This window comes from Microtus pennsylvanicus, chromosome 6 (assembly GCF_037038515.1).
Source record: "Microtus pennsylvanicus isolate mMicPen1 chromosome 6, mMicPen1.hap1, whole genome shotgun sequence".
Lineage (NCBI taxonomy): Eukaryota > Metazoa > Chordata > Mammalia > Rodentia > Cricetidae > Microtus > Microtus pennsylvanicus.
This window is the reverse complement of record NC_134584.1, coordinates 4,321,447-4,348,378: the sequence shown is the minus strand read 5'-3', so window position 1 is coordinate 4,348,378 and position 26,932 is coordinate 4,321,447. Positions and strand designations below refer to the sequence as shown.

Genomic DNA, 26,932 nt, shown 5'->3' with positions numbered 1-26,932 from the left:
GGAGGGGCGCATGGGCAGGGCTGGAGGGCGGGGCCCGGGCTGGCGGCTCGGAGAGCTCAGCGCCCCGGGCGCAAGTCTCGTCGCGGAGGCGCACCAGTGGACTCGTCTTAGAGGTAAGCTAGCGCTGGGCGCTGTCCGTGGTCCGAGGCTCGGGTCCGGGGCCCTAGGCTCAGGGCGCCTCCGGTCTGTGAGGCTGGTCACTTGCCACTCTCTGCAGCGGCGCGATCAGCTCCCACTGCTGGAGCGGTGGTTCCTGGAGACCTCGAGCAGTGGTGTCAAGAATGGGTATGCCTTTACACTGAGCCAAGCGCATTGCGTCGCCACTTAATACGGTGGACTGAAAGCACCCCACTGTTCCCCACCAGACCCAGGTGCTAGGCCTCACCGGGCCTCAGGTCGCTGCCCGTGGAACCTGGTGGGAAACGGTGTAAAGAGAAGCCACTGCCCTGATCCTCGCATCTGGGAGCAGGAGCTGCCTGGGCGTTCACGGGTCTCGAATCCTGAGCCCGCGTTATGTCCTGCAGGTGACAGAGCCCATTCGCTCCTCCACCCTTCTTGCGAACCTGTAATGTCGCAATCGAGATGGCGAGGGTTCTGTCAGGGTCGCATCTTGAACACCCATGTTTGAGTGCGGGAGAGGGAGGACCCGAGCCTTCCTCGGTGGTTTCGGTTATGTAAACGAGGCCTGGAACTAGGTGAGGAAGACGAGTGGCCCTTTGTGGCACAGCGTTGGACAGGCTCTGCTGTCCTGGTAATCGGTCCTGCGCGTGTCCTGGGTTTATGATGGCGTTTGGCCCAGCGCCCATTTGTCTATCTGGCCTCTCTTGGCCGCGTAGTTGGCCTGAATAGGCGGTGTGAGCTCTCCAGGACTGGAGCAATGGATGGGGAGTTGAGGGGCAGCTTGATTAGCTTTCGGCTGGGTTCTCTGGCGGCGGGCTGCTGTTTGTGCTCGCGTGCCAGCCCCTCTCCCATCACGTGACCCCTGAGGACTGGCGAGGGGGAGGGGCACAATCTGAGCCTAGTGTCTCTAAAGGACTCCTCTATTCAGAAAAGCTCGTGATTGCAACAGGGACCCACCCTTAGGGAAGGTGCCCTAATTCAAGTGACGCATTGAAAATCTTTGTCTTTACCGAGGGCAAAGTGAGGGTAATGTGCGCAGCTTAATCCTTGGGTCCACCGTTTCCATTCCTTGAGGTTGTGGAATATAGCTATTTTAACTATCACCTAAGGTTTTGGAAGTTTTTATAAACATTAGAAATTTTCATTTAAGAAAATTGAAATCACCCATGAGGGGGTGGAGGCTTGTGAGAAATCTCCTGATTTTTCTGGAAATTTCTGGGCCCTGAAAACAACTCTGCTGGGTTCCACAGAGAATGAAAACTGGTTTCTTCAGCAGTGTCTGCTGGCCTATTTATAGCCCGCAACTGAAGGAGGAGCCTGTAGGAGGTGTGATTTCAGTTCTGCCAGGGAAAGGGACCTTGCAGCCTTGTCCAGCCCTCCCCACTCGCCCACCCATGCAGGAGAATGGAGCTTCCCACTTCTTAAGGCGTTGGAAAGGCTCTGCTGTCCTGGTAATCGGTCCTGTGCGTGTCCTGGGTTTATGATGGCGTTTGGCATTTAGGAAGGGTTGGAGCTGCTCAGCCACAGGCTGGGTTCAGACATGGTGGCCAGCCCCTACCACCCTGGTGGGGTCTCCTACTGCTGGTAGTATCGGCTTCCTCATATAGAAGAGTCAGTGTTTCAACCTTAGCATCCTCTATTTATGGCCAGGACTTCCCTTGTCCAAAGCATCCCACTACCTACAACACCCCCCCCCATCAAAGCAACCTCACCCATGTCAGCCACCACCCATGGCCACATCCATGACCCACGGGAATCTCCTTGTGACATCCTTTATCAATGCCATCATTTACTTAGGGCATTTCCTATCTAGGGCAGCCCCACGGAGGACCTACAGTACCATCCCACAGCGCCTTCAGCTCTATGCCTCGTCTTCCCTCTGCAGCACTGGGGAAGCCTCCTCCTGGTGTCCTGTGCCAATCCCAGAAACAGTCCTGCTTGGGTCCCAGAGGATATGGTTTCTGTGACCCACAGATGGCTTACTGTTATCAGGGTAAAGTGCATGGACAGAATGCAACTTCCTGATGATGAACGAAACCATTTGGGTCTATTATCTCTCTTAACTGTACAGTGATGTAATTCACAGCTGTGAGCTGTGGTGTCCTGTCTAGATGCCCAAATGTAAGGCTTTCTTTAGTCTTTAAGTTCACGAATCGTATCCCAAGTTCCTCTCCCACCTGCCAGGCTTAGTGAGCTCTGCCAGATGGCTGCCCCCTCAAGGTCCCTCCCACAGGGACCCTGCTTCAGTGCTGTAATTTCAGTTTCCTCCTGGCAGTCATTCCCATTGCCCTTTGCCCCGTGGTAGAAGGTGTGGGAGTGGAAGGGTCTTATTAGTTTCACCTCATGAACATATATCCCTGCGCGCTATCTTAGCTCCTGCCTGTGTTTTTTGACCTTTACACATATGAAATCATATAGCTACGGTTCTATTGAGCTGTCTTCTTTTAACTAGTGTTCACCTAAGCAGATTCACCCATGGCTCTAGTTTCCTGCTCTCTGAGCCTCTTCTGTCAGCTGTCTTTGGTTGCTTCCCTGTTGGGAGATCAAGGATATAGATGCCTTGGACTCTTCTACAAACTGAAAGGCTCCGGAAGAACTGAAGTTGTTGGGCTTCAGATTATGAGCCCCTTCAGATATAGTGAGCTGGGGGTGCTGCTTTATAGGGTGTCCCACCAGCTACCCTCCACATGTGGTGCTCTGTGTTTCACATCCCACCACCAACTGCCTAGGTCAGTCTTAAATGTTCTCACCTTGCAAGGTGTGCCCGGTTTCTGGTTTGGGGTCGTGTCTGCACTTTCCTGATTATACTAATGAAGCTTGGCATTTCTTGTGTTCTCTGGCTCTCCCCTGGACTGTCTTGTTCTGTTGAGTAATCTCCTTTTATTCTAATTGACTATAGAAGCTTTTTTATATATTGGACAACTCAGTGTTTGTTGTATAGAAGAAGAATCTTTCCTTATTTGAGCTTTGCCCTTTTAGTCTCTTAATACTTGTTGATAACCAGAAGTTAACTCCAGTCTGGTGCTATTTAGAATCTTTTTGTTTTTCCTTTTGGGAGTGTGTTCTGTATGTTCTGTGTCAAGTCTTCCCTACCCAAGAGTATCTGGCTCTGGACAGTAGTAGATAGACACAGGAGCTTAGCTTCCTCAAGCTCCCTGTGGATGTGACATGTGTTTATTCTACATCTTTGTTTACCTGTCTGTGTACCCCCTCTTGTAGCCCCGTCTGACCCTCTGCCTTCGTCCTGTGGCTTTGCACTCATGGGGCCTCTGCATGTCTTAGAGTTCTGTTTCCCCATTTGGTCAGAGCTTAGAAGCTATGTGATGACAGTGACATTGAGTGATATAACATGACATAAACCCATTCTTCTGCAGTTCTGCATGCCGGAAGTTCAATACTCCAGGTAAACTGTGTTCCTGCCCTGGTTCTGGCAGGTCCTTCTTGCCCTCAACTTCAGGTTACTCAGCCATTTCTGGCCTTATGCCTTGACACTCTTACAGTCTGGAGATCTTCCCGTAACACACACTCTCTCTCTCTCTCTCTCTCTCTCTCTCTCTCTCTCTCTCTCTCTCTCGTCTACTTATGCTACTCTAACAAAATACCAAGGATGGAGAATTTATACAGAACACAAATGTATTTCTCATAGTTCTGGGGGCTGAAGTCTAGAATCAAGGCGCTGCAGGGTCACGGTTTGATAAGGGTGGCTTCTTCTAAGATAGTGCCTTCTTGGAGCATACTCCAGAAGAGAGGTCAAGCCCTATGTCATCACATGGTAGAAAAGCCTCAGCCAATTCCTTACAGCCCTCTTGAGAGGTCTTACTCCACTCATGAGAGACCAGGACCCTGATTTAATCCATTCTCCAAAGCTCTCGTACTTTTGGAGGGATACATGCAGACACGGCACTATCTGGTTTCTGACCTACAGGGGGAATTGGCGTACAATTTACCTCCCAAGTGTGGACAATCTAGGTTGACTCCCCGTCAAAATCCTATTTTCAAACCCGGTCCCATACAGAAGTCCTGGTGTTAAGGTGAAGATACACGTTTTGAGGGACTACTGGTCATCCCCTGGTAGGTAGCTGCCTGGCTCCAGGTCAGCTGCACCCCCTGGCCAGTCTACACAGCCTCCCTCACTATCCAAGGACAATGCTCAGATGTGTGGTGTACAACTTGATAGTGCTCATGTACATTGGTGTTCATGAAGCTGTGTTGATGCTGAGTTAGGAACCAGTCGTTTACAGGTTCGTTAGCATCCTCAGGACCCGCCCATGGAGCGTCTAAAGGGAGCATGGTGGCAGACCCTGGCGTGTCACTGTGAGAGGTGGGCACTCGAAGGAGTGATCATGTAGCTCAATCCCAGAACATGGATCTTGATTTTTTTATTCATATGGATTCATGTAGAATGCTGTATTGGACATATTTTGGAGGCTGGTTTAGAAATGGTGTTTGATCAGACGATGCATGATGGGATTTGATTTCAGTACTCTCTGCTGGCCTTAGACAGCTGTCCAGAGCCTGGAGCTCATACTAAATGTTAGATAAGTAGGAGCGACCACCCTCTTATCTCCACTCACATCTCTATAACCATCGAGAGCCCTGGCTGGACAGTGGGGACAACCTGAAGGAGTCACTGACACTCCAGAATGTCTCATGGTTCTTCTACACGCTCAGTCTTAGGCTTCCGTTTAGTGACGGGGCTTGTTGCATTCATCATCTTAGAAGGTATTTCTGTGACCCCCCCCCAACCTTTACTGGTGGCTGTCCTCATTCTCTTATTTTAGAACTGTAAACCAGAAGTTCAAATGGTCACTCCTGAAAGTGGGCTGTATCCTTGTATTCCCTACCGAGGCGCAGTCAGGACTACATTGTAAGGAAGGCCTGTGAATTGCAGGAAGGTAGGGACGCTGGGCAGCTGGGCAGAGCAGCCAGTGGCTTTGGGGAGTTCTGGGTTTATTTCTGTTGCATTCAATGGTGAATACAAAGAAGGACATGGGCGTGTAGAGGGATCTAGGACTTTCCTCAGTTTCCTACCTTCCTTGGGTTCCTAGTCTCCTTGCCCAGGATTCCCCTAGCTTAAGTATGGGGTTTTCTGGGACATGTAGTCCTGCTCTACCTGTAGTCCAGCTCAGGCCTGGAATATAGGAAATGAGTGGATATGGATACTGGGCTCCCCTTTCCCTATAACACCCAGGAGAATTGTGTTCCGTTTGACCTAGAAACAGTGAGAATTTGGTTCTCAAGTCACCCTGTAGGCAGCAGCCTGGCCTTGGGACTCCAGTCCTAGTGACTGTTCTGAGACCGTATCATCCTGGTCAGCCCTAGTCATACCCTGGGCTGTAGGCTTCTGGATGAACTGTGTAGATAAGGCTCGGGTGACAAGGGTGATAAGGCTGGGTCTCCTGATAGATTGTGCTTCTGGTATTGCCTCTGTGTGCCTGTAGGAGATTCACATTCAGAAAATGCCCACTTTGTGGGAGCTCACTTTTCACGGGATGGCAGTCTCCACTGATAAAAGAGGCCACTCACATGGAGAATCCCAACGAGGAGCAGGGTGTATGGCTGTATTATTAGTGAAACAAACAACTATCAAAGGATGTGTTGTGTATAAGTACACTCTGAAGTACAGAGCTTGTACAGGGAAGGCTGCCTGTGCCCCATCCTCAGACACATAGGGCTGGTTGGATGTGTCCAGATCCCACACGGTCAGCCTCACCCTGTTCTAATATGGGGTCCCACAGGACTCCGGCGTTGGTGGGATGTAGTGAGGGGGAGGAAGTGAGTTCCAAGTGGACTGTCCATTTCTTCTCATCTTAGACAGACTTCTCTTGTCTTTCTAATTGGCTGTCCCTGGCCTCACTTTTGCTGATGAGGCCCATGGGACTGAGAATGGCTCATCTGGTGGTCAGGGATTGAGTGGCGTGGGTCTTATTCATCGACACTCATCACATTCATGGATACCGTCTCTGCTCATGGGCACCTTGTCCTGGTTGTAGGAATCTAGTTGTAGTAATAGATTCTTTTTCCTGCTTATAGTCAATTTTCTGGTCCCCTCATTCCATTTCTCCTGTAATGGGGCTGTGCCCTGAGGTTGTAGCAGTTGATTCTTGGCAACAAAGTCTCTCCTTTGTCACCTTTAGGTTTTTCTTTCTTTTTTGATGGTGGAGGTTATGTGTACAAGTTTTTCGTTCTGAAAAATGAGGTCCAGTTGATTTCCTGTGGGCTTCCTTGGCAAGGAAGACTTGGGGTATATGGGATGCAAGAAACCCTGCCTGAGTTAAAGGGTCCTCAGGGTTTGCAGAAAATCCTGTCTCTGGCATCTGTCCATGTGCCCTCCCATTGAAGAACTGTAATTCTACCTCTAGCTGGCCTCCCCTGCCCTCCTCAGGCCTGGTCTGAAGATGTAAATCTGGTAACATAGTCTGTCCCTGCACTCAGTGCTGGGGTGGATAAGTTACCATCTCCTGTCCTCCTGACCCCTCAGGGAACATAAGCCGTCATTGCTGGGTCACCAGCTGGTGCCCCTGTTCTCCTCCACCACACCTACTCTCTTGGTTCCCCAGGAAATCACTGGTGGAGGAGACTGGTCCAGGAAGGGGCGCATACTGGTAGGATGAAGTTTGGGGTATATCCCTCCTGGCTGAGAGACGATGAATCGTAGGCTATCAGGAAAGGGTTAGGATGAAGTTTGGGGTATATCCCTCCTGGCTAAAAGACAATGAATCATAGGCTATCAGGAAAGGGTTATAAGATATAGCCTCTGGATACATACTCGAGGTATAGGACTCATACCTTGGAAGTGCAGAGTATACCTGAGAGTTGGTGCCTTTTTGGAACATCTTCTAAATGGCCTAACTTCCCCGGTGGAAATCGTAGGGACATGCTGGGACACACTAAGGTCTCTTTAAGTTTTAAGTTTTTCTCAGATGCTGTGGGGCAGGAAAACCAGAAGGCCAGTCTTTGAACGGAGGTGGGGAAACACTGCACCTGACCATCCTACAACACTACGGGAGAATTAATCCTGTAGGCCTCCATATTCCAGGATGCCTTGGGTGAGGCCTTGATTCTCTTCAGATTCAGTTTTTTCTCACCGCTGCCATCGAGAGCTAATGGAGCAGGTCACACTAGAAAGACAGCCCGTGGATAAGAGCCCTGTGTCCTTACAGTCCACTCTGATAGAGCAGCAGCCCAATAATAGTCTATTTGTCTTTGGATAGCCACAGTTAGGACCTAACCCACTGTTACTTTTACTTTTAAAAACCCTTTTTTTTTTTGTGCTATGCTATGCAGGTAATACATGTTCAGGGTAAAGCAAAGCAAAGATGGAGGCAGAGTTTGGAGGCCTAATTGCAGCCCCCAAGGTGCATTCTGAGCACCACCCAGGGAAGGGTCTCAACTCCTGTTTCAGCCTATCCTTTGTGCAAATGTATTGCTGGTGCCTCTTGGTTGCTACGTAGTGGTGGTAGCTCATGCTGGGCTGATACTGCTGAAAAATCTTGGCACCGGGGCTTTAAAATAGTGTGGCCATGCTGTCCGCTACTCGGTGAAGCCATAGATGTCAGCTGCTCTGCCACATGGTCCAAAAACACTCCAGGCTGACTTATCCCAGGGCTGAGTTTAGGCAAGTTTTGCTTTCCAGACGAGAAGCAACTTGGATGTTGTTACTTCAGTCTCCCATTGATTTGTGCAGGTATCTTTCTGTCTGAGCTGCTGCCCTGACTCCTGAGTGATGATCATAATCTTCCTAGAGTGTCACAACAACTAAAAAGCTCTCTGAGCTCCCTCTGAAATCCCTAGGGATGAGTCCTACCCAGAAGCCTTTATACTACAGCAGATGAACAGTGGTGGACTGCAAAGTGAGGACCATCCCTGCCCTGGGTCCTATTCACTATCTTGCGGGGCCAGTGTGCTGTAGGAACCTAGACAGAACCCAGTTGGCACCAGGCTGGTGAGGACTGGCCGCATCAGTGTGAGACACATGCCCTCGCTGTCCTAATGTGCCTTTACCCTGCTGCTGGTTTGCTCGCAGTTCCTTTGCTTGATTTGAATCCGTTGCTTGCTTTAGTGTCCTGCAGTCCTCAGAAGGGCAGAGCCCCTCTCGTGTTTCAGTATCCTGTGAAGCCTGGGACAGAAGCTCAGATAACCTATCAGGTGCATGGAGTTGATTCACGATGAGTCATGTCTAGTGGGGATGAAGGAACTCCTGAGCTTCAACTCGGCTACAGCTTCTGATTTAATCCTGCTGTCCTCATCTGCCCTCTTCTGCACCCCCACCACCACCATGAAGCTCCATTTTTGGGTGAATTGGAGTGCCTTAAGAAGAGGCTCTCAGCCGGCCAAGGTGGCACACGCCTTTAATCCCAGCACTCGGGAGGCAGAGGCAGGCGGATCTCTGTGAGTTCGAGACCAGCCTGGTCTACAGAGCTAGTTCTGGGACAGGCTCCAAAGCCACAGAGAAACCCTGTCTTGAAAAAACAAAAAACAAACAAACAAACAAAAAAAAAAGAAGAGGCTCTCATTAAAAAGGCTGAATTTTTCCGTTATACTTTTATTACCATTTTCAACAGGGGTGAGCAAGAAGGGGATCTGGCTTTGTGGCTGACTGTCATCTGTGTTATTCTGGATGTTTATGCAACTCATACCATCGAGAGTTCAGCAGGGGCCACATTTCACATCCCTTAGTGGTGAAGATATGCCTTGGCCACATTGGCATTGAAATCTCCAGTCTGGACAGGGCCTGCACGTTTCAGCTTCGTCACTGACCCTCTATGGAGTATGTGCCGGTACCAGGAGTTGCATTGAGCCGTTAAGCATTCAGTTCCCAGAGACGCTAACTGGGAGCTCAACACCCCTGCTCCTCAAGCTGGAAAAGGCATGTGCCTGCCCTTGCTGGAACAACAGCGGCCACGTTGGGATCACTGCATATCCTTGTGCTCCCGAGTCTTGCTGGGAGGTAGCATCACCTTCTCAGTCTTCTTAGTCCTCAGGGATGTCTGCCTGTCTTGGGAGTCAACAGCCCACAACACCCAAAGACTCTGACTATACTTCAGGCTTCTTTATGGGTTCCCTCCTCTGAGCCCAAGGGTCAACCACATGTTCTAGGATCCCAGAGCAGGTCCAGGGTCATTTGCCACCCCAAAGCATGGCTCAGTTCTGCTCAGAAGACTCAGATTTGAGGGACAGTGAGCATGGCATCAGCACTGTCCTGGATCCTCAGGGTGGCATCATTTTATAGACCCTAAGCAGAACCCATATTTGCTGAGTCAGACCCTGTCTCCTTTGCCTAGAGTGTGCATGTGTCAGGGTGGCAGGGTCAGTGCCAGGTCCTACAGCTGGGTCAACACTGCTGGGCATCCAGCTCAGAGGGGTCCCAACCCCCAGAGAGGGTGCTTTTCAGCTCTTGCCATATCTTGTTGCCTGGTACCACATACTGCAGCTAGGACCAGGAACACAGATGGGCTGTGAGAAGCAGAATGACCCTTTTCTTCTTCTTCTTCCCTAGCAACATGGCTGACAGCAAGGCCAAGCCTGCCAAAGCTGCCAACAAGACACCACCCAAGTCCCCAGGAGACCCAGCCAGGGAGAAGACTGCCAAGAGGCTGTCACTGGAGTCAGAGGGTGCCAGCGAAGGGGCGGCTGCAGCCCCTGAGCTCAGTGCCCTGGAGGAGGCCTTCCGGCGGTTTGCGGTACACGGGGACACCAGAGCGACGGGGAAGGAGATGCATGGCAAGAACTGGTCCAAACTGTGCAAGGACTGCCACGTGATCGATGGGAAGAATGTGACTGTCACGGATGTGGACATTGTCTTCAGCAAGATCAAGTAAGTGTCGTGCGGGCTTAGGTGGCACAGCTCCTATCAGTAGCGGTGAGAGTCTGTGAAGTATCTTGCTTGCAGATTCTGGAGGCTTGAAGCTAAGAAGTGGGTACAGAGCCTGTAGTGTTTGGGACAGTCTGAGGAGTACACTGGCCCTACGTGCCTTGGAACTCCCTGGCCATGTCCTGAGCTATGGTCCTAGCCTCAGTCTGTTGGCCTTGGATGTAGCCAGAGTGGAGGCTTCTAGCCTTGAGAAAATTTAATTAACTCTAACCAATACTCAGGTTAGTGAGCTATTGCTCAGGTGAACAGAGACCCAGCCGCCGTTGGCTGAGTCTATGAAGTTAGTAGGTGTGGGGGCCAGGCCTGTTTAGCCTAGTTTCCAGGATATGGTCGTGGCTCGTGACACGCTCTTTCAGCTCTTTGTCCATCTCTGTTCATTTTGCTCTTAAGAAATGCTGATACACGCAGACAAAGTGATAGGGATCAGAGAGCAGCCATTCGTTCCTGCGTTGTCAAACATCAGTGCGCTGTCGAGTCCTGTGGTTGATCTCTGTGGGTGGTACCAGCTGGGCATTACTCCCTCCCCTGGCTTTGGGTGGGTGATGTGGTCTTCATCACTGTGGTTTCTGGTCATTGTTGGTGTTCTCTAGGTATAGAAAGTCTTCCCTGCGCCCTGGGTTGTACTTTGTGTACTCAGCCTAGAGGAGAAAGGAAGAGGTGCCCTGGCAGATGACCTCTTCCTGAGAACTCCAGCAAGTATCTCATGCCAGGAATTGTGGAGGGATTTAGCATGTGTCCCAATGGGAAGAGGTGAAGTAAGCCAGATTACCAGATACAGGGTACCATAACCAGGGGTTGGGGATATTGACATCTTCCTGTTCCAGATGAAGCCTTCCTCCAGATGCTGGTTGAGAGAGATGAAGGAATGCCGAGTCAGGAATTTCAAAGTCCTGACAGCACCTAGGAAGGGACTCTGTGGAGATTACTGAGCCAGAGCCTGGATGTCTCCACCCATCCCAATGCTGATATCAACTAGGAGTTTGAGATTCTGCAAAGCAAGAAAATCTCGACCCCATGCTCCCTAGAGAACTTCCTATTGTACAAAGTACACGAGAGTGTGTGGAGAATCTTAGGTGTGAATGGTTGTAGAACCATTCAAAGGCTGAGAAAGCCTGAGAAATGTATCCCCAGGGGCTCTGCATCCTGACCCTCTTCCAGACCCCCACTGACCCTAGGGGGCTCTGAAGAGAAATCAGAGCTGGTCCATTCTTGCTCTGTCTCCCCGTGGCTTCCAAACCCAGTGAAAAGCTGGAGAAAAGACTTTCCATGGAGCTTTGACCTCTGAAAGCAGATGCTGTGTGTACCCTAGTTACCCCTAGACCCTTTTCCCATCCATCTCAGGTCCTGTTCCTGTGATGTCTTAGACCTACTTTGGCCTGAAGTTCAATTATTGTGGGTTAGGCTTTGAGGAAAAAATTACGGCTAGTAGCTCAGTTGTGATCACTTTACCCTGATGCTCACTGCAAAAGCACTTTTTTTTTTCTGGCTGGGTTCCATTGCAATAATACTGGCACCAGCTTCTCTATCTGGGAGGCACTTGGCCAAGAGTCCTATGTACTTCTAGACTATGGTCCTTGGGTTTCTTAACCCTTCTTTCTCCTCAGCTTCATCTGTGTGCAATGCTGTGTGACCCTTACAGAAGAGGGTCTACTGAACATATTGTATTCATTCCATTGCTTTTATGGGAAGGGCCCAAGATAAAGCGTCAGGAGATGGCTCTTTTCCCTGAGTCCCTAAATAGAACAACATAGTCATTGGAGATGGGAGCCATGAGGAGTTTACAGAGTGTAGACAAGCACATGCATGCAGCAAGATGTCTGTCAGCTTGAAGGACCTCCATACTGCTGCTGCTGCTGCATAGATGACCCAGAGATCTTGATGTTTATAGTCCCTGAGACCCTCTAAACTTCACCAAAGTGACTGCCCCTGAGTTTGGGTACTGACACCCATCATGGGCCTTGTCTGTGGGGGACTTTCCCAGGCTTGGTAGAGCTCACTGTGCTGGTCACATGACCTGTCCTACCTGTCCCCTGGGGATGTGCAGCCTCCTCAGAGAAACTGGCCTTATGGGTTCAACTGGACAGTTCCAGGCAGGGACAGGCAGGTGGGTCCTAGTAAACAGAGGTGCTTTGGTAGGCTGGCCAGCCGTGAGTGAGGGGCACTGACCCAGGCTGCAAAAATGATTAGCCCTAGAGCCTCTGATACAGCCAGTTCTCTCATCCTGGTGCTAAGAGCTCATGCTAGGCCAATAGATGGGTCCCGCAACACTGAGACCTAGAAAACCTAGGTTAGCTGTGTCTAGCATGTGCATACAGTTAAAGCTGATTGTTTTATGACCTCACCACCTTGTCTAAGCTGGCAAATGAACTTGGACAGCTCCTCACCTTATCTCTCCTTGTGTTCCTTCTCCACCAGCAGGTGGCCCAACCCTGAGCTTTCCAGAACCCCTGGAAGCTGTTCCTATACTGGGAGCATGCAGGGTGTGCCAGTAAGGCCAGTGAACTGTTCCTGCTCTTCTCCTTAGACAGGCCCCTTATGGCACCATGTCCTCAGTAAACCCAGGGTACAGAATAATCAAGAACTAACCCAAGAACAGGGAGACCCAGAGACTTGTGTCTGTGAGGGCGCTTCTAGAAGGTGTTGTTGGAAGACAGGAAGAAGTAACCTGCCCAGAAGTTAGTCAGCTTCTCCAGTTTCTTCTGAAGGAGGCTACCTTCCAGCTGTTGTGTGTCTTTATATGTTTCCCTACCCCATGTAGAACTTGGGTTTCTACAGCCTCCCAGTGGGTGGTAATATGTGGTTATGAGTCCTTTGAATGATGTGGGTCAGAGGACTGAGAACTCCAGCTCCACATGCCCTTCCTGCTATGTGGGTGGGGAGGGCACTAGACTCATAGGAGTGAGCCATGTGAAGGGAATGCTTGTTCCCAGACTGCAGACCTTCAGATGCTCAGACTCTAGGACAGCCATTCTGTAGACTCTGGGATGCCTGGGAACCTTGGCAGGTTCCTGCCTTACAAGTCAAGGTCCTGGAGAGCAAGTCCATGCAGAAGCCCCGAGAAATCCCAAGACTATGCTAGTCTAGGCAGACAAGCTATACATGCTGTATATTCTAACACTAGGTGTGCTTGCTAACACTATGAGCACATACTGGGGCAGGTCCAGCTGGGTGGCTGGGAAAGCCCAGGTAAGGATCCTGCACTAGAGGCCCAGAAACTCTGATGTTCCTTTTGCCTTCACACCTGGATCCTTGAGACCCTAGAGGCTGCCATTCCTTCACCTAAACCATCTTTGAATTCTCCTTCCCTCTCAGAACCTGGACTCTGTTGAGGTTCTCTATGACCTATGTCCCACTTGGGGTATCTCTATTCTTAAGGAACAGAAGATTCAGACTCATGTTGTCCTCAAGTATAGGGGTACAGTATCCTGAATACCAGGGTGGTGGGAGATTACTGAGAGGGATCCACAAGAAGGACTGGGGAACTCTGGGATTGAGATTTCCAAGAAATTGTGGCTGTGGTGGCACTGTTGGCATTATGAAAGCTGGGTGTTTGTGGTCCCTTGAGGGACGGCAATGGCAGCTGCAGAGGCCTTTGCCTCCTATGGGAGTTTGGGGCCTGGGAGGAAATTGCTTAGGTACCTCCAGGAAGTTGCTGACTCTGACAGGACTTGAGAGAAAAAAGTTCAACTATTTCTGTTTTGGGGCAGGTTGCCATGGCTCTGCAGGCGTGGCGCCAGCTGGGGTATCTGCAGTCTTTGTTTAGGTCCTTGTCACCATGGCAGCGCTTGTTTGTTTTGATGTTACTATGTGTTAAATTTTAAACAAATTTCTCGAAGCTCTATACCAACTTTTATTGTGGACTACTGTTAAACCTAGACTCTCCATCCTGCAAAAGGCTCAGCACGGCCAGACTCCATACGGTTAATGGAGACCTGACACCAAAGCAAAGCCAGTGGGTGAAGCTTGGGGGACGCCTGGGGGCCCTAGGGATCGTATCTCTGTGTGGCTGTCTATAATGGGTCTGTGTTCCAGAGTGTCTGGTGTGTACCTGTATATGCTGGTGGAAGAAAACGTGCAGGAACCTTAGGGTTGTGCTGGGCTTACCTACTGCCTCCTTACTTTGACCAACGTACTACCAGATGAGGAAGCCCAGAAATCTTTGGCATTCCAGGGCCTGGATTGGGTGCTGGGCACCCTCCAGAGTAAATGCACGGATTCCTGCCAATACTATGCAGAGTCAGAAAGTAACTTGGCTGGGGTGTCAGGGCTGGGTGTCCATTATGTCTAGATATAGGTCAGAAGGCAGCAAAGCCAGTCCCTACTTGTAGAAAGCAGGGTCTGGATTTGTCTAGCTTGAGGATTTGTCAGCCACTGCTAAGTATATGAACGACTTGGTCTTCCTTACATGCCACAGCTAGTCAGCGAGGCCTGCTGGGATTCTTCTGACATCTGTATGCTGCTGAAGAGGTTCAGCATAGCACCCACCTAGGCTAGTGTATCCCATTACTCCTAACAAGCCCTAGGACCCTGAAGAGAGTCCTAACGAGAGTTTCGGAAACCCACGGAAAGGACAGGACTCTATCTGTACCCACTCAAACATCACAGAAATCCAGGTGTCAAGGACCCTAAACAAGTGAGAACCCCTGGAGGCAGCCTCTGTTTCTGACTGTGGGACCCACCCAGTTCCATTCACCTGTGGCACACATGTTCCTGGAGCTCCTCCTTCAGGCTCTATTTCCTGGGTCTTGGGTAAGATTAACAGTCACGTGATCTAGGGGAAAGTGGCCTGACCCTGCAGGCCTTGAATGGAGCAAGATCCTGCAGGCCTCCTAGTCTTCAGGTGTCCCAGTGTCTGGAGACTATTCTTACTTCTGCATGGCCCTCTAGTGGCTACACATGGCAGTGCAGAGTGAGCCCTTAGATGCTTGTGGGGAACTCAGGGTTCTGACCTCTGGTTGGGGGATAGACAGGACATGTAGAGGGTTTTTTTTGCCTGAAAGTCATTGAGTTAGTGGTCCCTGTGGCTTTGTGGTCAAGGCTTCATCTGCTCTGGTGATTCTGAAGTAACCAGGCAAGATCAGATGTATCGGGCTGGAGAGATGGCTCAGTGGTTAAGAGCATTGCCTGCTCTTCCAGAGGTCCTGAGTTCAATTCCCAGCAACCATATGGTGGCTCACAGCCATCTGTAATGAGGTCTGGTGTCCTCTTCTGGCCGGCAGGCATACACACAGACAGAACATTGTATACATAATAAATAAATAAAATATTTGAAAAAAAAATCAGATGTATCTGTTGTGATGAGAGGCAGCTTCCTGCACCTGAGCTCCTCCACCTTGCCTTGGAAGTCGGCTGGCCAGTGCATGAAGGACATGTAAGAGAATGAATACCCAAAAGCTGTCTGAACAACTGCAGGAACACCTATCCTCATGACTTATCCCTACACAAACTAGGTCAGAGCCGTGAGGGGTGGGGGTGGGCAGATGTGGTGCTCATTTGGGGTCACCTGGAGAATGTTTATCCCATAACCTCCAGCCCCTCGGAAAACACAAAGAGACAAGTGAGAGGGGGCTTTAAAGATGATTTGTTCCCAAAAGAAGGAAGTGGCAATGCTGCAGGTCACAGATGCCCCCTCTGGGCAAGTGCAGACATGGAATATGCCCAGAGCATTGCCACAGATGTGTTGCTGCTTGGCCTCTGATTTCCTGAACCAGGCAGAGTCCCTGTGGCTGACTGGCATCTAGGCCCCTCTAGGCAGAGAGCACATCGCCTGCTCCCATGGGATTTCTTGAGTCCAGTGACCTGCTGAGGGTACAGGGAACTGACAGGCCCAAACTTTCAACATCAGCATTGTCTTTGGCATAGAGCCCAGGACTGTGTCTTGAGGTAGATGGGTCGTCAGTGGGCAAGGGAGAGACCTGATAAAGGTACCTGAGGAGAATGACCAGATTTCTGCTCCTCCCTTGAACACTAGATCTAACGAGTCAGAGACACTGGTAGCAACAGGCAACTCAAGGCTCATGGCAGCCGGGGCTGCTCTGCGGTGCAGCAGGCTCAGGTCAGCTCCTGTGTTGTTCCTACAGAAAGCCCCCAGAAGGGGTTCCTATGAGGAAACATCCTTGCAAGGCCTAGATGGTCCTCATCACCCAGGGGTCCCTTCCAGATACTTCAATTGCACTCAGACCACATGTATAGAGAGGGTCTATCTTTCCACTCTTCAGAAGCACCTTTTCTGCCTGCATGGTATCTATCTATAAACTGCAGGAACTAAGAACTCAGGCATCCCTATCTGGTCCTGTGTGCCCCACTGTTTCGCCAATTACAAGTTTTGTTACTTGAGTGTAACTGGAGTTATAAGAGTTATTATTCAAGCCTCCTTCACAAAGGTGATGAACAGACTGGACAAGGGGCTCTGTGAAAGTCCCAAGCTGAGGTGCGGAGTGGTTGTGTCTATGATATTTGCCACAGAGGAATAGACCTTTTTCAGAGGGCTCTGCTGTCTGATGCTGGGTCTTGACCCCCTATTTAGGTTCCAGGATTCCCAAGGGACTGAGAAAGTTCCCTACATATATGGGGGCAACATTTGAGCAGACACCCTCTTGTAGGCCAGCTTCAGACAGGCTGGGAGTCAAAGCAGGAAAGGCCAAACCCTAGGAAGAGCCCTCAGTCCTGGGAGCTCTAGATATAGGCTCACTGTTTAAGAGAAACCTGCAGAGATTTTCACATCGTGAGGAATAAATGAACATTGTCTTCCCAGAGCTAGTTGGGAATTCTGCTTCAAGAAGTGCCTGGGTCTCCTGGGAAGAGTTCTCTGTGAACTGGGCACCAAGACAGGACCCACTCTCCCCAACAACACAGTTAGACTTGTGGGGACACAGGCCAGAAAGGCATTCTTGGTACCAGTGGAGCAAGCATCCAGCTCTATCTGAATGTGGCCTGTGATGGAAGAGTCCCTCCAGTTGCCCCATCCCCCAGTGACTCATGCTGGTAGTGCCTGGTGCTGAGGCTGCCCAGAAAGGGCTGTGTGCCCCAGCAGCAGGTTGCCAGGCTGGCCTTTAGGCCTGGCATCCTCATGTCAGCCCAGGAAGGGTTGGGAATAGGAGACAAGAGTTCCTTTGACTTCTCAGGACAAACAGAGCAGCCCTGAGGGGCCTTAGATCAACACACACCCCTAAAGTCCTAGTAGAGAGGGAAAAGCTGTCAGCTCCAGGCACCACTGGACTGTGAGGCCAACTGGTCAAGTGCCCTGAATCACCAAGTATTGCAAAGGTAGCTGGTTAGTGTTGGGACTGAGAGCACTGAAGGACTGGAACCCACCCTCGAAGGCACAGGCATCTACTGAGGCCCCATTGTGTTGTATCTTGGATCCAAGTGCAATGCCTCAGTGGCTTCCCCAATCTCCTGAGTATGGGTAGCCGACAGCATGGGATTCTGTGCATTTCTCTAAGGACGCTGGCTCAGCTCTCCTCGTCGTTTGGTTAGAATGCCCAGTGTGTTCAGGACCAGAGCAAAGTGTGAGACTCTTCTATGACCAGTAAAAATTCAGGCTGTGTGGCAAGCGTAGTATTTTCATGTCTGTTCCTTAGCCCCGCCACCAGGGTCCACTTTGTGTTGTCACTGCTGTGTCCTCCCAATGCTGTCCACAGAATGCTTTATCAGGCCACTGCTAAAGGACATTTGGGTGGTTTTCCAGTTTGAATGACTGAAGAAAATCTGTATAATGTTCACAAATGGGTTTAACATGAGCTTAAATCTTTGTTTCTCTTGAAGCAGCTCCCCCTCCCCACCCCCCAAACACACAAAGACTGGCTCATGGTCATTCCTCTTGGCATGTAGCATTCAGTTTCTCTCATTACTTCTGCTGTTCCCATGCTGACTTCCTGTGTGATGGTTGCCCATCAATGGGTTTTCTTTGGTGAGGTGTCTGGTTCAAATACTTGGCCTGCTTGAAATTTTCTTTTCTTACTGTTAAGCTCTTCGCATATTTCAGATACAAGCTCCCTTTAAAATCTGTATTTCCCAAGTTTTTTGTGTGTTTGCAGCTCTGGTATTTATCTTAATGTCATTTCAAAGAACATGGCTCTCAATACTCTGAAATCCAGTTAGCCGTTTTCTATTATTGAACATGATGGCTTAGCATCATTTCTAAGAAAACCTTGCCCACCCTAAGGTCACCCAGGTTATATATCAGATATACTTGAAGAAGTTGGCTCTGGGGTCATGCTCCGAGTACACTCTGCATGTGGTGTGAGCTGTGGGTCCTAGTTGGTTTATTTTGCAGACATATTTGTTTTTTTTTTAATAGTCCTTTTCTCCTTGACCTTGTTCCAGTTAGGCGGTGTGGGTGTTTCTGGACTGGAGGTGCACTGATCTGTACGTCTCAGACCTTAGTATCTCTCATACTGTCTCCATGCGGCTTTGTCAGGCGCCTTGGAATAGTGTAGTCTCAGGCCTCCTGCTTTTTGTTTTCTTAACCTCACTTGGCTGCTCTGGATCCTATACGATGGTCAGCCATAAAAGCCCCACTGGGGTTTTGCCAGCTCTTAGCTCTAGTTAGCTTCAGTGGCCTGCCTGGCCATAGGAGGTAGCTTATCTCGGGCCATTTGATTAAAACTCCACAGCATCGTGCAGGACCTGCACATCTGTGGCTCGTTTATGTCAAAACATTGAAACTTCACTAATTTGGATTAGTTGCAGGTGAATGCCAAGTTGAAAATGCTTTAAAGTTACTACAAATAACTTTTTAAAATACTTCCTGAATAGCCTTTGCAGGGAGGAGTCTGTGAAATGACAGGCTATCTGAGACGCTCCCTGGTGGCCGGGTGTAGAGGGTGGGTGAGGGCTCCAGGCGAGTCATCCTGCTGACCAGGCTGCCCACACTGCTCAGCACAGGTCTTATGGCCCCTCCTAAGCATGCCCTACTATGATACCCTTGGCCTTAGGCCCCACGGGCCACTTCTGACCCAGGTTTAGGCCTGGGCTCCCTCCTGCTCTTTGACTGGTTAGGGTCTCTGGAAGAGATAAGGGGATCACTTTTCCTGGTTTTCCCTCTGCTCTCCCACCCAGGAGAGACCACGGTGGAACAGACATAAAAGCCCCGAAACTTGGCAAGTTTAAAGAATATGCTTCCTTATTTTTTCCAGGCTGTTGGCAGTTGCTGGTGACTTTTGGTTGTGACCAGTAGGGATCAGGGGTGGTATACATGCGGGATTGGTCCCAGAGGGCTGCTGCCTGAGGACTTATAAGGTCTGTTACCCACAGAGGGAAGTCCTGCAGGACCATCACCTTCGAGCAATTCCAGGAGGCGCTGGAGGAGCTGGCCAAGAAGCGGTTCAAGGATAAGAGCAGCGAGGAGGCTGTGCGTGAGGTGCACCGGCTCATTGAAGGACGAGCGCCAGTCATCTCTGGTGTCACGGTGAGGGAGCAAGGCACGGGTGGGGCTGAGCACTCATGATTGCATCTGCCTTTGGGGAAACCATGGCCCCATATACCTGTTAGCCCTATAAGTCTGGGGCTAACCTGGAGCCAGGAGAGGTGATCCCTTGTCTGGACATGTGGCCCAGTAGAGTCACACCCTTGCCAGCTCCTTCTACAGCCCATGTCACCTCCCACTGAAATGTGGCAATTTTTACCCAGCTCCCTCACTTGGTGTGTACTAACACCCTCTTCTGTTCTCTTTCAGAAAGCTGTGTCCTCACCTACGGTGTCACGGCTCACAGACACAACCAAGTTCACAGGCTCCCACAAAGAGCGCTTTGACCAATCGGGAAAGGGCAAGGGCAAAGCTGGCCGCGTGGACCTGGTGGATGAGTCAGGTTATGTGCCTGGCTACAAGCATGCAGGCACCTATGACCAGAAGGTGCAGGGGGGCAAGTAGCCTTGCAGGCCGAAGCTCTGGACACTGCAGGTGCCAGGCACAGGACTGAAACCCATTGCACTTCATTACATTCCTATGTTCAACTGGGCAGAACTCAAAATGCACCTCCACTAGGCAATGGTGGGGGCAGTGCCCAGGCCTCCTCCTGTTGGGTGCTTTGACACTTCTCTCTCAGACCCCAGGTGTGGGCCACGATTCATTGTCCTTTCCTAACATACCTGCTCTGTCCACAGCTGGGAAGTGGACTGCTATTTCCAAACTGTCTCCCAGGATCATACCACACTGGCCACTTGACCTGCAGGTAACAGGGGGTGTTTGAGGCATTGGTAGGTATAAGGATGAGCAGAGCAGACATCAGAACTCACACTGACTTATCCAGATACTTCTAGGGCAGTAGGAGCTAAGCAACTAACCAAGTGCACAGAGTAATCCTAAACAGGCCTCTTTCCTGATCACGGGAAGTGTGTCATTGTGTATGTGGAACAGCTCACATTAGTACACATGTGCACACACACACACACAGACACGCACACACACATAAGTGCTCATCAACCAAGTCTGTGCTGAGAGTGGTCAAGAGACAAGGAAGCACCTGGTGACCAGGGGAGTGACTTGGAGCATGAAGCTGGAAGTTTTTTCAGTGCCGTTCTGAGAAAGGATAAGACTATGTGCTTGGTCTCAAGAGTGATCCAGAGAGATCCAGAACATGAAGCTGCCATGACTTTCTCCTTGTCCTGTCCCATTACCAGCTTGGGACACACAGGATGCTGAGACATTTGGTCAGGACCAGGCCTGCGTAGTTGTTCTACTGGGCTGAGATGGGAGCTTTTGCCAAGGCAAGTTATGCTGAGCCTTGTTCAAAAGTATGTATCTTCAGCTCTATGAAGCCACCTCTCGGTTCAGTTTTCCTAACCTTTCTCTTGAGTGCAAACGCAGGCAGGACACTGGACACCAGAAGTAGCTCCCCCAAAAGACGAGCAGCATCTACCAGGGGTTCTTTTTCTGCCACAGGAGAGAACACATGACTCAGCTCATCCATGTGTGAGGGCACCACTTATGCAGGCCCAATGGCATGTGCTACCATCATTACAGTTCCACAACAACTGTTCCTTTGCATTAACACAACCCCACCCTTGCATGAAACTTGCTGAACTACGTGGTCTTGTTCTTAGAAAGAACCCGCAGTGGTCTCAGGACATGGCTACCAGCGCAGGTGGTTGTTGAGGATGGGACGTCTTACACGGCTTGACACAGCACAAGTAGACAGCAAAGATGCCTTCCTCATGGTCACAGCACACAGTTACATCATTCACTCCTCTGGGGCCTAGAGAGCAAGCCTTCACTGCAGCACGAGGGAAGACTGCCTACTTGCCTGAGCAAGAAACACAAGGCCCTCAACACAGCCACAATTGGAGGGTGGAGATGGTCCAGCAGTCAATGCCATCCCAAGATTCTGGGAGTCTGCAGTACTTGGCATTAAAAACCAAGTAGTGGCACCTCCATTCTGTAATCTGGCCTTGCTGGTCTGGTGAAATAAAAGGACACTGGCACCTCTCATACCCTTCTCCAGAACCTCTAGTCCCCACGTGGCTGGTAGTCTCTTGATCTGAGGCTGTTCTTTTCTACTGCCTATGAACAGCCTAGCTGAGTGAAATGGAACACATGCAAACACACCAGGAGGTGACTGCATATGGGTCAGGGTAGAGGGACAGGCTAGGGTAGATTTGAGGGTCCCTGTACCATGCAGTGGGTCAGATGTTTTCCTGACCCCATAGTGTATCCTAGACACAGTCTCCTATTCAAAGGGCCGAGATGCCAGACTGACCACGGTTGCCTGCCTAGGAGCACCTAGGAAACAGCGCAAATGTCCAGCCTCATGGAGGACACGTCGCCCAAGTGCTGGGCACGGCACTGAACAGAACAGCGCAGAGTGGCAAGCCCGTAAAGGTTCTGGGCAGAAGGCCAGAACTACCATCTCAGTTCCCACTCCTCACCCCAGTGAAATCCTCAGCAGAAGATAAGGACTTCAGAATGCATTTGGGTCTGGGTAGTTGTTCCACCAGTGTGAGATGGGAGCTGTTGCTCTAATACAACTTGGGCTCTGTAAATGAAAACTGGGTCACTGCCTTGCTGGCTCTCACTGTTCTCACACAGAACCCAAGGACAGTCCTAGGCCCTCCCATGTAGAATTACGCCTGACAAGTGGTCTTCATTGTGTCCCTTCTTACCCCGTTCCCTCACAGCACCTTTCTTTAGTCAGTGTTAAGTTTAACTCTGAAAATACACCCTCCCTCTAGATGATGTCATCTAGCCAGGAAAGGGCAGTAACAATTAGATCACGAAGACTTAGTGTTTCCATATCGTCAGTTTAAAGTGTCTATGGAATCTGTGTGGCATCTCTGTACCCTCTCGACATAGAAACTGATCGGACTCCAACTCTTCTGCACAAAACAGATGTGCATTCTCCTCAGTTTCTGATTTGAACACACAGGTGGGGTGTTTGTCTCTGTTGCATGTTTTATGCGATACCAATTAGCTTTTACTAATCATGGATAAATAGAATTCAGTATCTATCTGTGAATAAAAAAAACCCCAACAACTGCATAGCATGTAAACTGAGATCCAGAGCCATGTGCTATTAGGTGACAGACACATAAGAGACAGGGACAGGTTCTTTCAGAGGAGGACAAGCAGGAGATGACCTAGGAGACAGAGACATACTCTGCTGTGAGCTGACACCCAGGAGACAAAGACAGGTTCTCTTAAGCTGTGACAGCAAGAAAATAAGGAGAGGTTCTGTCAGGAGCAACACTCAGGGACATGGGTTGGAGTGACAGAGATGTTCTGTTGCAGGTGACACTCAGGAGAAAGATACAGGTTGCAGGAAGAACAATGCAAACGGTATCTAAGTGTCAGGGAAGGAAGGTAGGCAGGCAGGAGGGTGCTTGCAAGCACTGACTCTAGTAGAATACTTATTTATTTCTATTTAATACTATAAAATAAGCAACTAGTTAGTGGGAATGTTTTGCCAAGATCAAAGTTCAAATTACATGTTTAAATATTGTCGAGAGATCTATATTTATACTGGAGTATTTTTACACCTTTCAGTATCCTATCTTACACAGGGGCATAGGGACATTACGACGGATGGAGATAGCTATGAAATGGGCTTTTCTGCAGTCTCTTCCAGAGAGGACGGTGCCTGCCCTGGGCTGCCCCAGTGCCTGTTTTAATGAACAGTCTTACTGGCACGCAACTGTACCCATGCATCTACATACTGTTCTGTAGCTGCTTTGGCATTAGATCTGGCTGGGAGGATGGAGACAAATGCCACGGCACAGACCCCTTTCAGGAAAAACTGCCTGTGTGCCCGCTTGGCTCGCGCGCTCTCTTGCATACTCCCTGGCTACAGCACGGGCACACGGGAAAGTCCTGCCAACACCTTTTAAGTATGGCAAGGGTGACAATTTAGCTGTACTGTGAAGACATCAATAGACAGAATATCCTCCCAACACTGAGCCAAACTGCTCTTCTTCACCAATATACTACTGACCATTCTGAACTTCACGGTTCAGGGGTGTGGCCATCTTGGGAAGCTTAAATTATCTCTTCCTTAAGACCTCTTAAACTAAACCAAGCCAAACAACAAAGGAAGCCTGTACAACTTAAACTTGAAAGGAATAATATGCTACTACTACTAGTTTGTACTAAGTTTTTTTTCAAGAAAGGGAGTTAAGTTTATATATATATGTGATATATATTTTTACACTATTTTATTAATGTTAAGGAATATGGAGTGTATCACTTTATCAGTGTGATGGGTAATGTTGATGTCATGGGTGTTCTGACTCAGAAAGACACTTATGCTGACATCTAAACCACACTTGCTCAGAATGTCTGTCAGGTCAGGATGGCCCTCCTGTCCCTGCTATAGAGTGCAAGCATCTAGTCACCTGTTGGACATATCATCATGGCCTGGCTCATACTGCTTTAAACAGCTTGTGTCTATCAACATTTTGTTCATTGTGTTTGCTGTTATTAACATTGTGTCAAGTTGGTAAAGTGATGAATAAAGGTGTTAAAACGTGGATTTCTAGTTTCCTCGGAGTGTATGCTGTGTATACTAGCTGCCACATCCTCTGGTTAGCAGGACCTTCATACTTGGGTACTAACACAGAGGTGCCTAGAGTCTTTCCTGCGTCAAAGCTCAGCAAAGAGCCTCATATTACTCTCTCTCAAGGGGTTTTCTGCTTCCTAGCTTAGGCAGGACTGCAAGGACACAGACCAGCCATCCGCCAGATTCAAGGCCAGCTCTGGCTTTGGTGCAGCCCTTAAGTGAGGCCCAGACATAAGGTGATTATTCATAAACTGCATCACAAAATACAGCACTCCAAACGCAGGCACATCATCAAGCTCATGAGTAGAATTCAGGTCAACCTCAAATGCTACTCCAAGGAGGTTGCTGCTCAAGAGGGGGAAAATGGTTTTTGAGAAATGTGATAATTTGCTACCAGTAGACAAATAAATAAATTCCCAAGGAAATGTCTGACATAAAGTAGAGCAAAGAATAAGCAGGCAGATGGCTTCAGATTAACAGTAGCTATGCACATAGTTTGTGAAACTAAACATATCTCATTAAGAAACTTGGGAACAATCAAACCCAAACCCAAAGGTGAACAAACTCTTGTGTACTATGGAGGTGTCCAGAGTGCTAACCAGCTCCTTGATTAGCTGAAAAGATAACAATCTAAGAGTGGCCAGGAGTGGTGGTGGTGTACACCTTTAATCCCAGCTCTCAGAAAGTAGAGGCAAGAGGATCTCTGTGAGTTCAAGGTCAGAACTCTAGGCCAGCCAAGCCTAAACAGTAAGGAGCATACCTCACAACAACAAATCAAAAACAAACAACAACAACAAAAAAACCCCCAGAAAAACCACCCACCCACAAAACAAACAAAAAAACAAATGACAATCCTGGAGCCAGAAAAAAAAATCACACTAGAAAAAATAAACAAAATGTAATGGCAGATAGAGCAAAACAAAAGAAATACGAAACAGGAAAACTGATGAAACAATAAACCCAAACACATATAATGCCATGGGTGACATCGGGAAGCTGGTTCAGCAGATACATAGATACACGTAAAGGACAGCCAGCAGAAGGAAAGCTCCAGAGTTTACCATCAGTGACGCACTGAAGACGGGAATACCAGGCCTACTTGTTTGCTGGCTTGAAGAGCATGTCTGTAGTGTGAAAGCTGAGGCAGGGCCAAAGGCCAGAGGCTATCCTCTTACCCAGATACTGAGGTCTTATTTAGAAGCTCAGGTGTCACAACATGTCTACACATTGGCACAACTTCTAATACTGGAGCTATTAAAACGCAAATAAAAGATTACCAGTTTTACACGAAAAATAAGCTGAAAACCAAGGCAATATAAATTAATTCAAAGATATACAGGACTTACAAAAATTCAAACAGGAATAGACAGCTGACTATATAACTCCTGACTTAGGGTTAGGAGCTACAGAATATAGCTGAAAGCCCCCTAAAGCCTCAAAGTCGAGGCTTGAAACTCACTCACTGCTCTGAACACAAAATCCACCTGGGCCAGAGCAGGGTTGGGCAGGAGACTCTTTCTGACCTTGTGAGGCAGAGACTAAGGTCCATTAGGACAACCACTGAAGTGGCTCAGCAGCTGGCTCTTCCAGTGTGTGATCCTGCCAGGACACACCCCAGTTCCTCACACATTGTTGCCTCTATTAGTAACATGGTCCCAACTCAGGGACTCGGTAACAACTCAGGAGAGGTTGGGCTGTGGCTGAGAACAGGCTCTGCCACACTTTGTAACAGTCATACAGAACTGGTATAAAATAAACACAAAGGAGGGTCCAGGCATAAGTGACTTCACCAGCAAGCCCTACCAAATGTCAGGGATGAAAAGATTATAAGTGTATTCTCCTTAAAGAAAAACGGTGACAGCACAGTGTTGCAGATCCAGATGAAGCAAGAACAAGGATTGTAAGTCACTGTTACCTGTCGCTGTATTGCAGCAAAAAATGCACAGTGCTGACCAAGTGTCAGATACTGTTACAGAATTTACTTATGCTCACTCATTCAGAAGTCAGTACTCAGCTAACTGTGAAATGCAAAGGATCAAAACCAGGCAGACATATTGAATATTAGATGAAAGGATGTGTCCTAAAGAAAGTACCAGTCCAGGCAAGGCTGAGGTGGAAATGTAGGTATTTTCAGGGAATCCTGGGGCTAGGGCAACCGTGCAGATCCCTGGAGAGCAATGGCAGTAGACTCTAACCTCCATAACAACCACAGAAATTCATTCTAGGTAGAATACACACCTAAAAACTCTAAATAGACAAACTACCAAATATTCTGGAAGACAGACTCCTAAAAGAAAGAACAAAATTTATTACTCAACATGCCCCCCCCAAGCAGTCAACAAACAAGACTTTTGCGACCTTAAGATAATTTCTGCCCTCTAACAAGCAAACAACTCCAAGGCAGACATTAGCTAGTCATCCTCTAATTCAAATCCAGTCAGGTATCATTCACCTGGAAGAAGGATCAGATCTCACAGGTTGAGGGCCATGACTGCCTTGGAACTTCAGAACATAATAGAACATAACAAGTCTATAGTGATAGTTTTCTTGTGTTTTAGTAAATAAAGCTTGCCTGAAGATCAGAGTGCAAAGCTAGCCACACTAGTCAGCCCCACAAGCCAGGCGGTGGTGGCACACACCTTTAACCCCAGTAACCACACTACTAAGCCACAGAGGCCGGGCGGTGGTGCACACCTTTAATCCCAGCACTAAAGAAGCATATAAGCCAGGATGAGACAGGAATTTGCTCTCTTTTCAGTTTGAAGATTTCATAGAGGCAAGAGCTCTCTACTGGCTTAGATGCTTTGCTTTTCTGATCTTCAGCTTGAATCCCAATATCAGTCTCTGGGTTTTTATTAGTCATGCTATACAAGTCCACATTTCCTGTTTCTGACTGGCTAAAAACTATGGTTCTTTTAACTCCCTTTTTAGAGTCAACTAATTTGCT

General features: G+C 49.0%; 1 protein-coding gene across 1 annotated transcript; it reads left to right on the top strand.

Annotated features, from left to right (window-relative positions):
- The first annotated feature begins 1 nt into the window (after position 1).
- On the top strand, positions 2-23,956 carry Tppp (tubulin polymerization promoting protein). The gene is made up of 4 exons (XM_075975693.1): positions 2-113; positions 9,620-9,937; positions 19,253-19,406; positions 19,674-23,956. The coding sequence occupies exons 2-4, from the start codon at positions 9,624-9,626 to the stop codon at positions 19,866-19,868; spliced, it is 663 nt and encodes a 220-aa protein (XP_075831808.1). The 5' UTR covers positions 2-113; positions 9,620-9,623; the 3' UTR covers positions 19,869-23,956.
- The last annotated feature ends 2,976 nt before the right edge of the window (positions 23,957-26,932 follow it).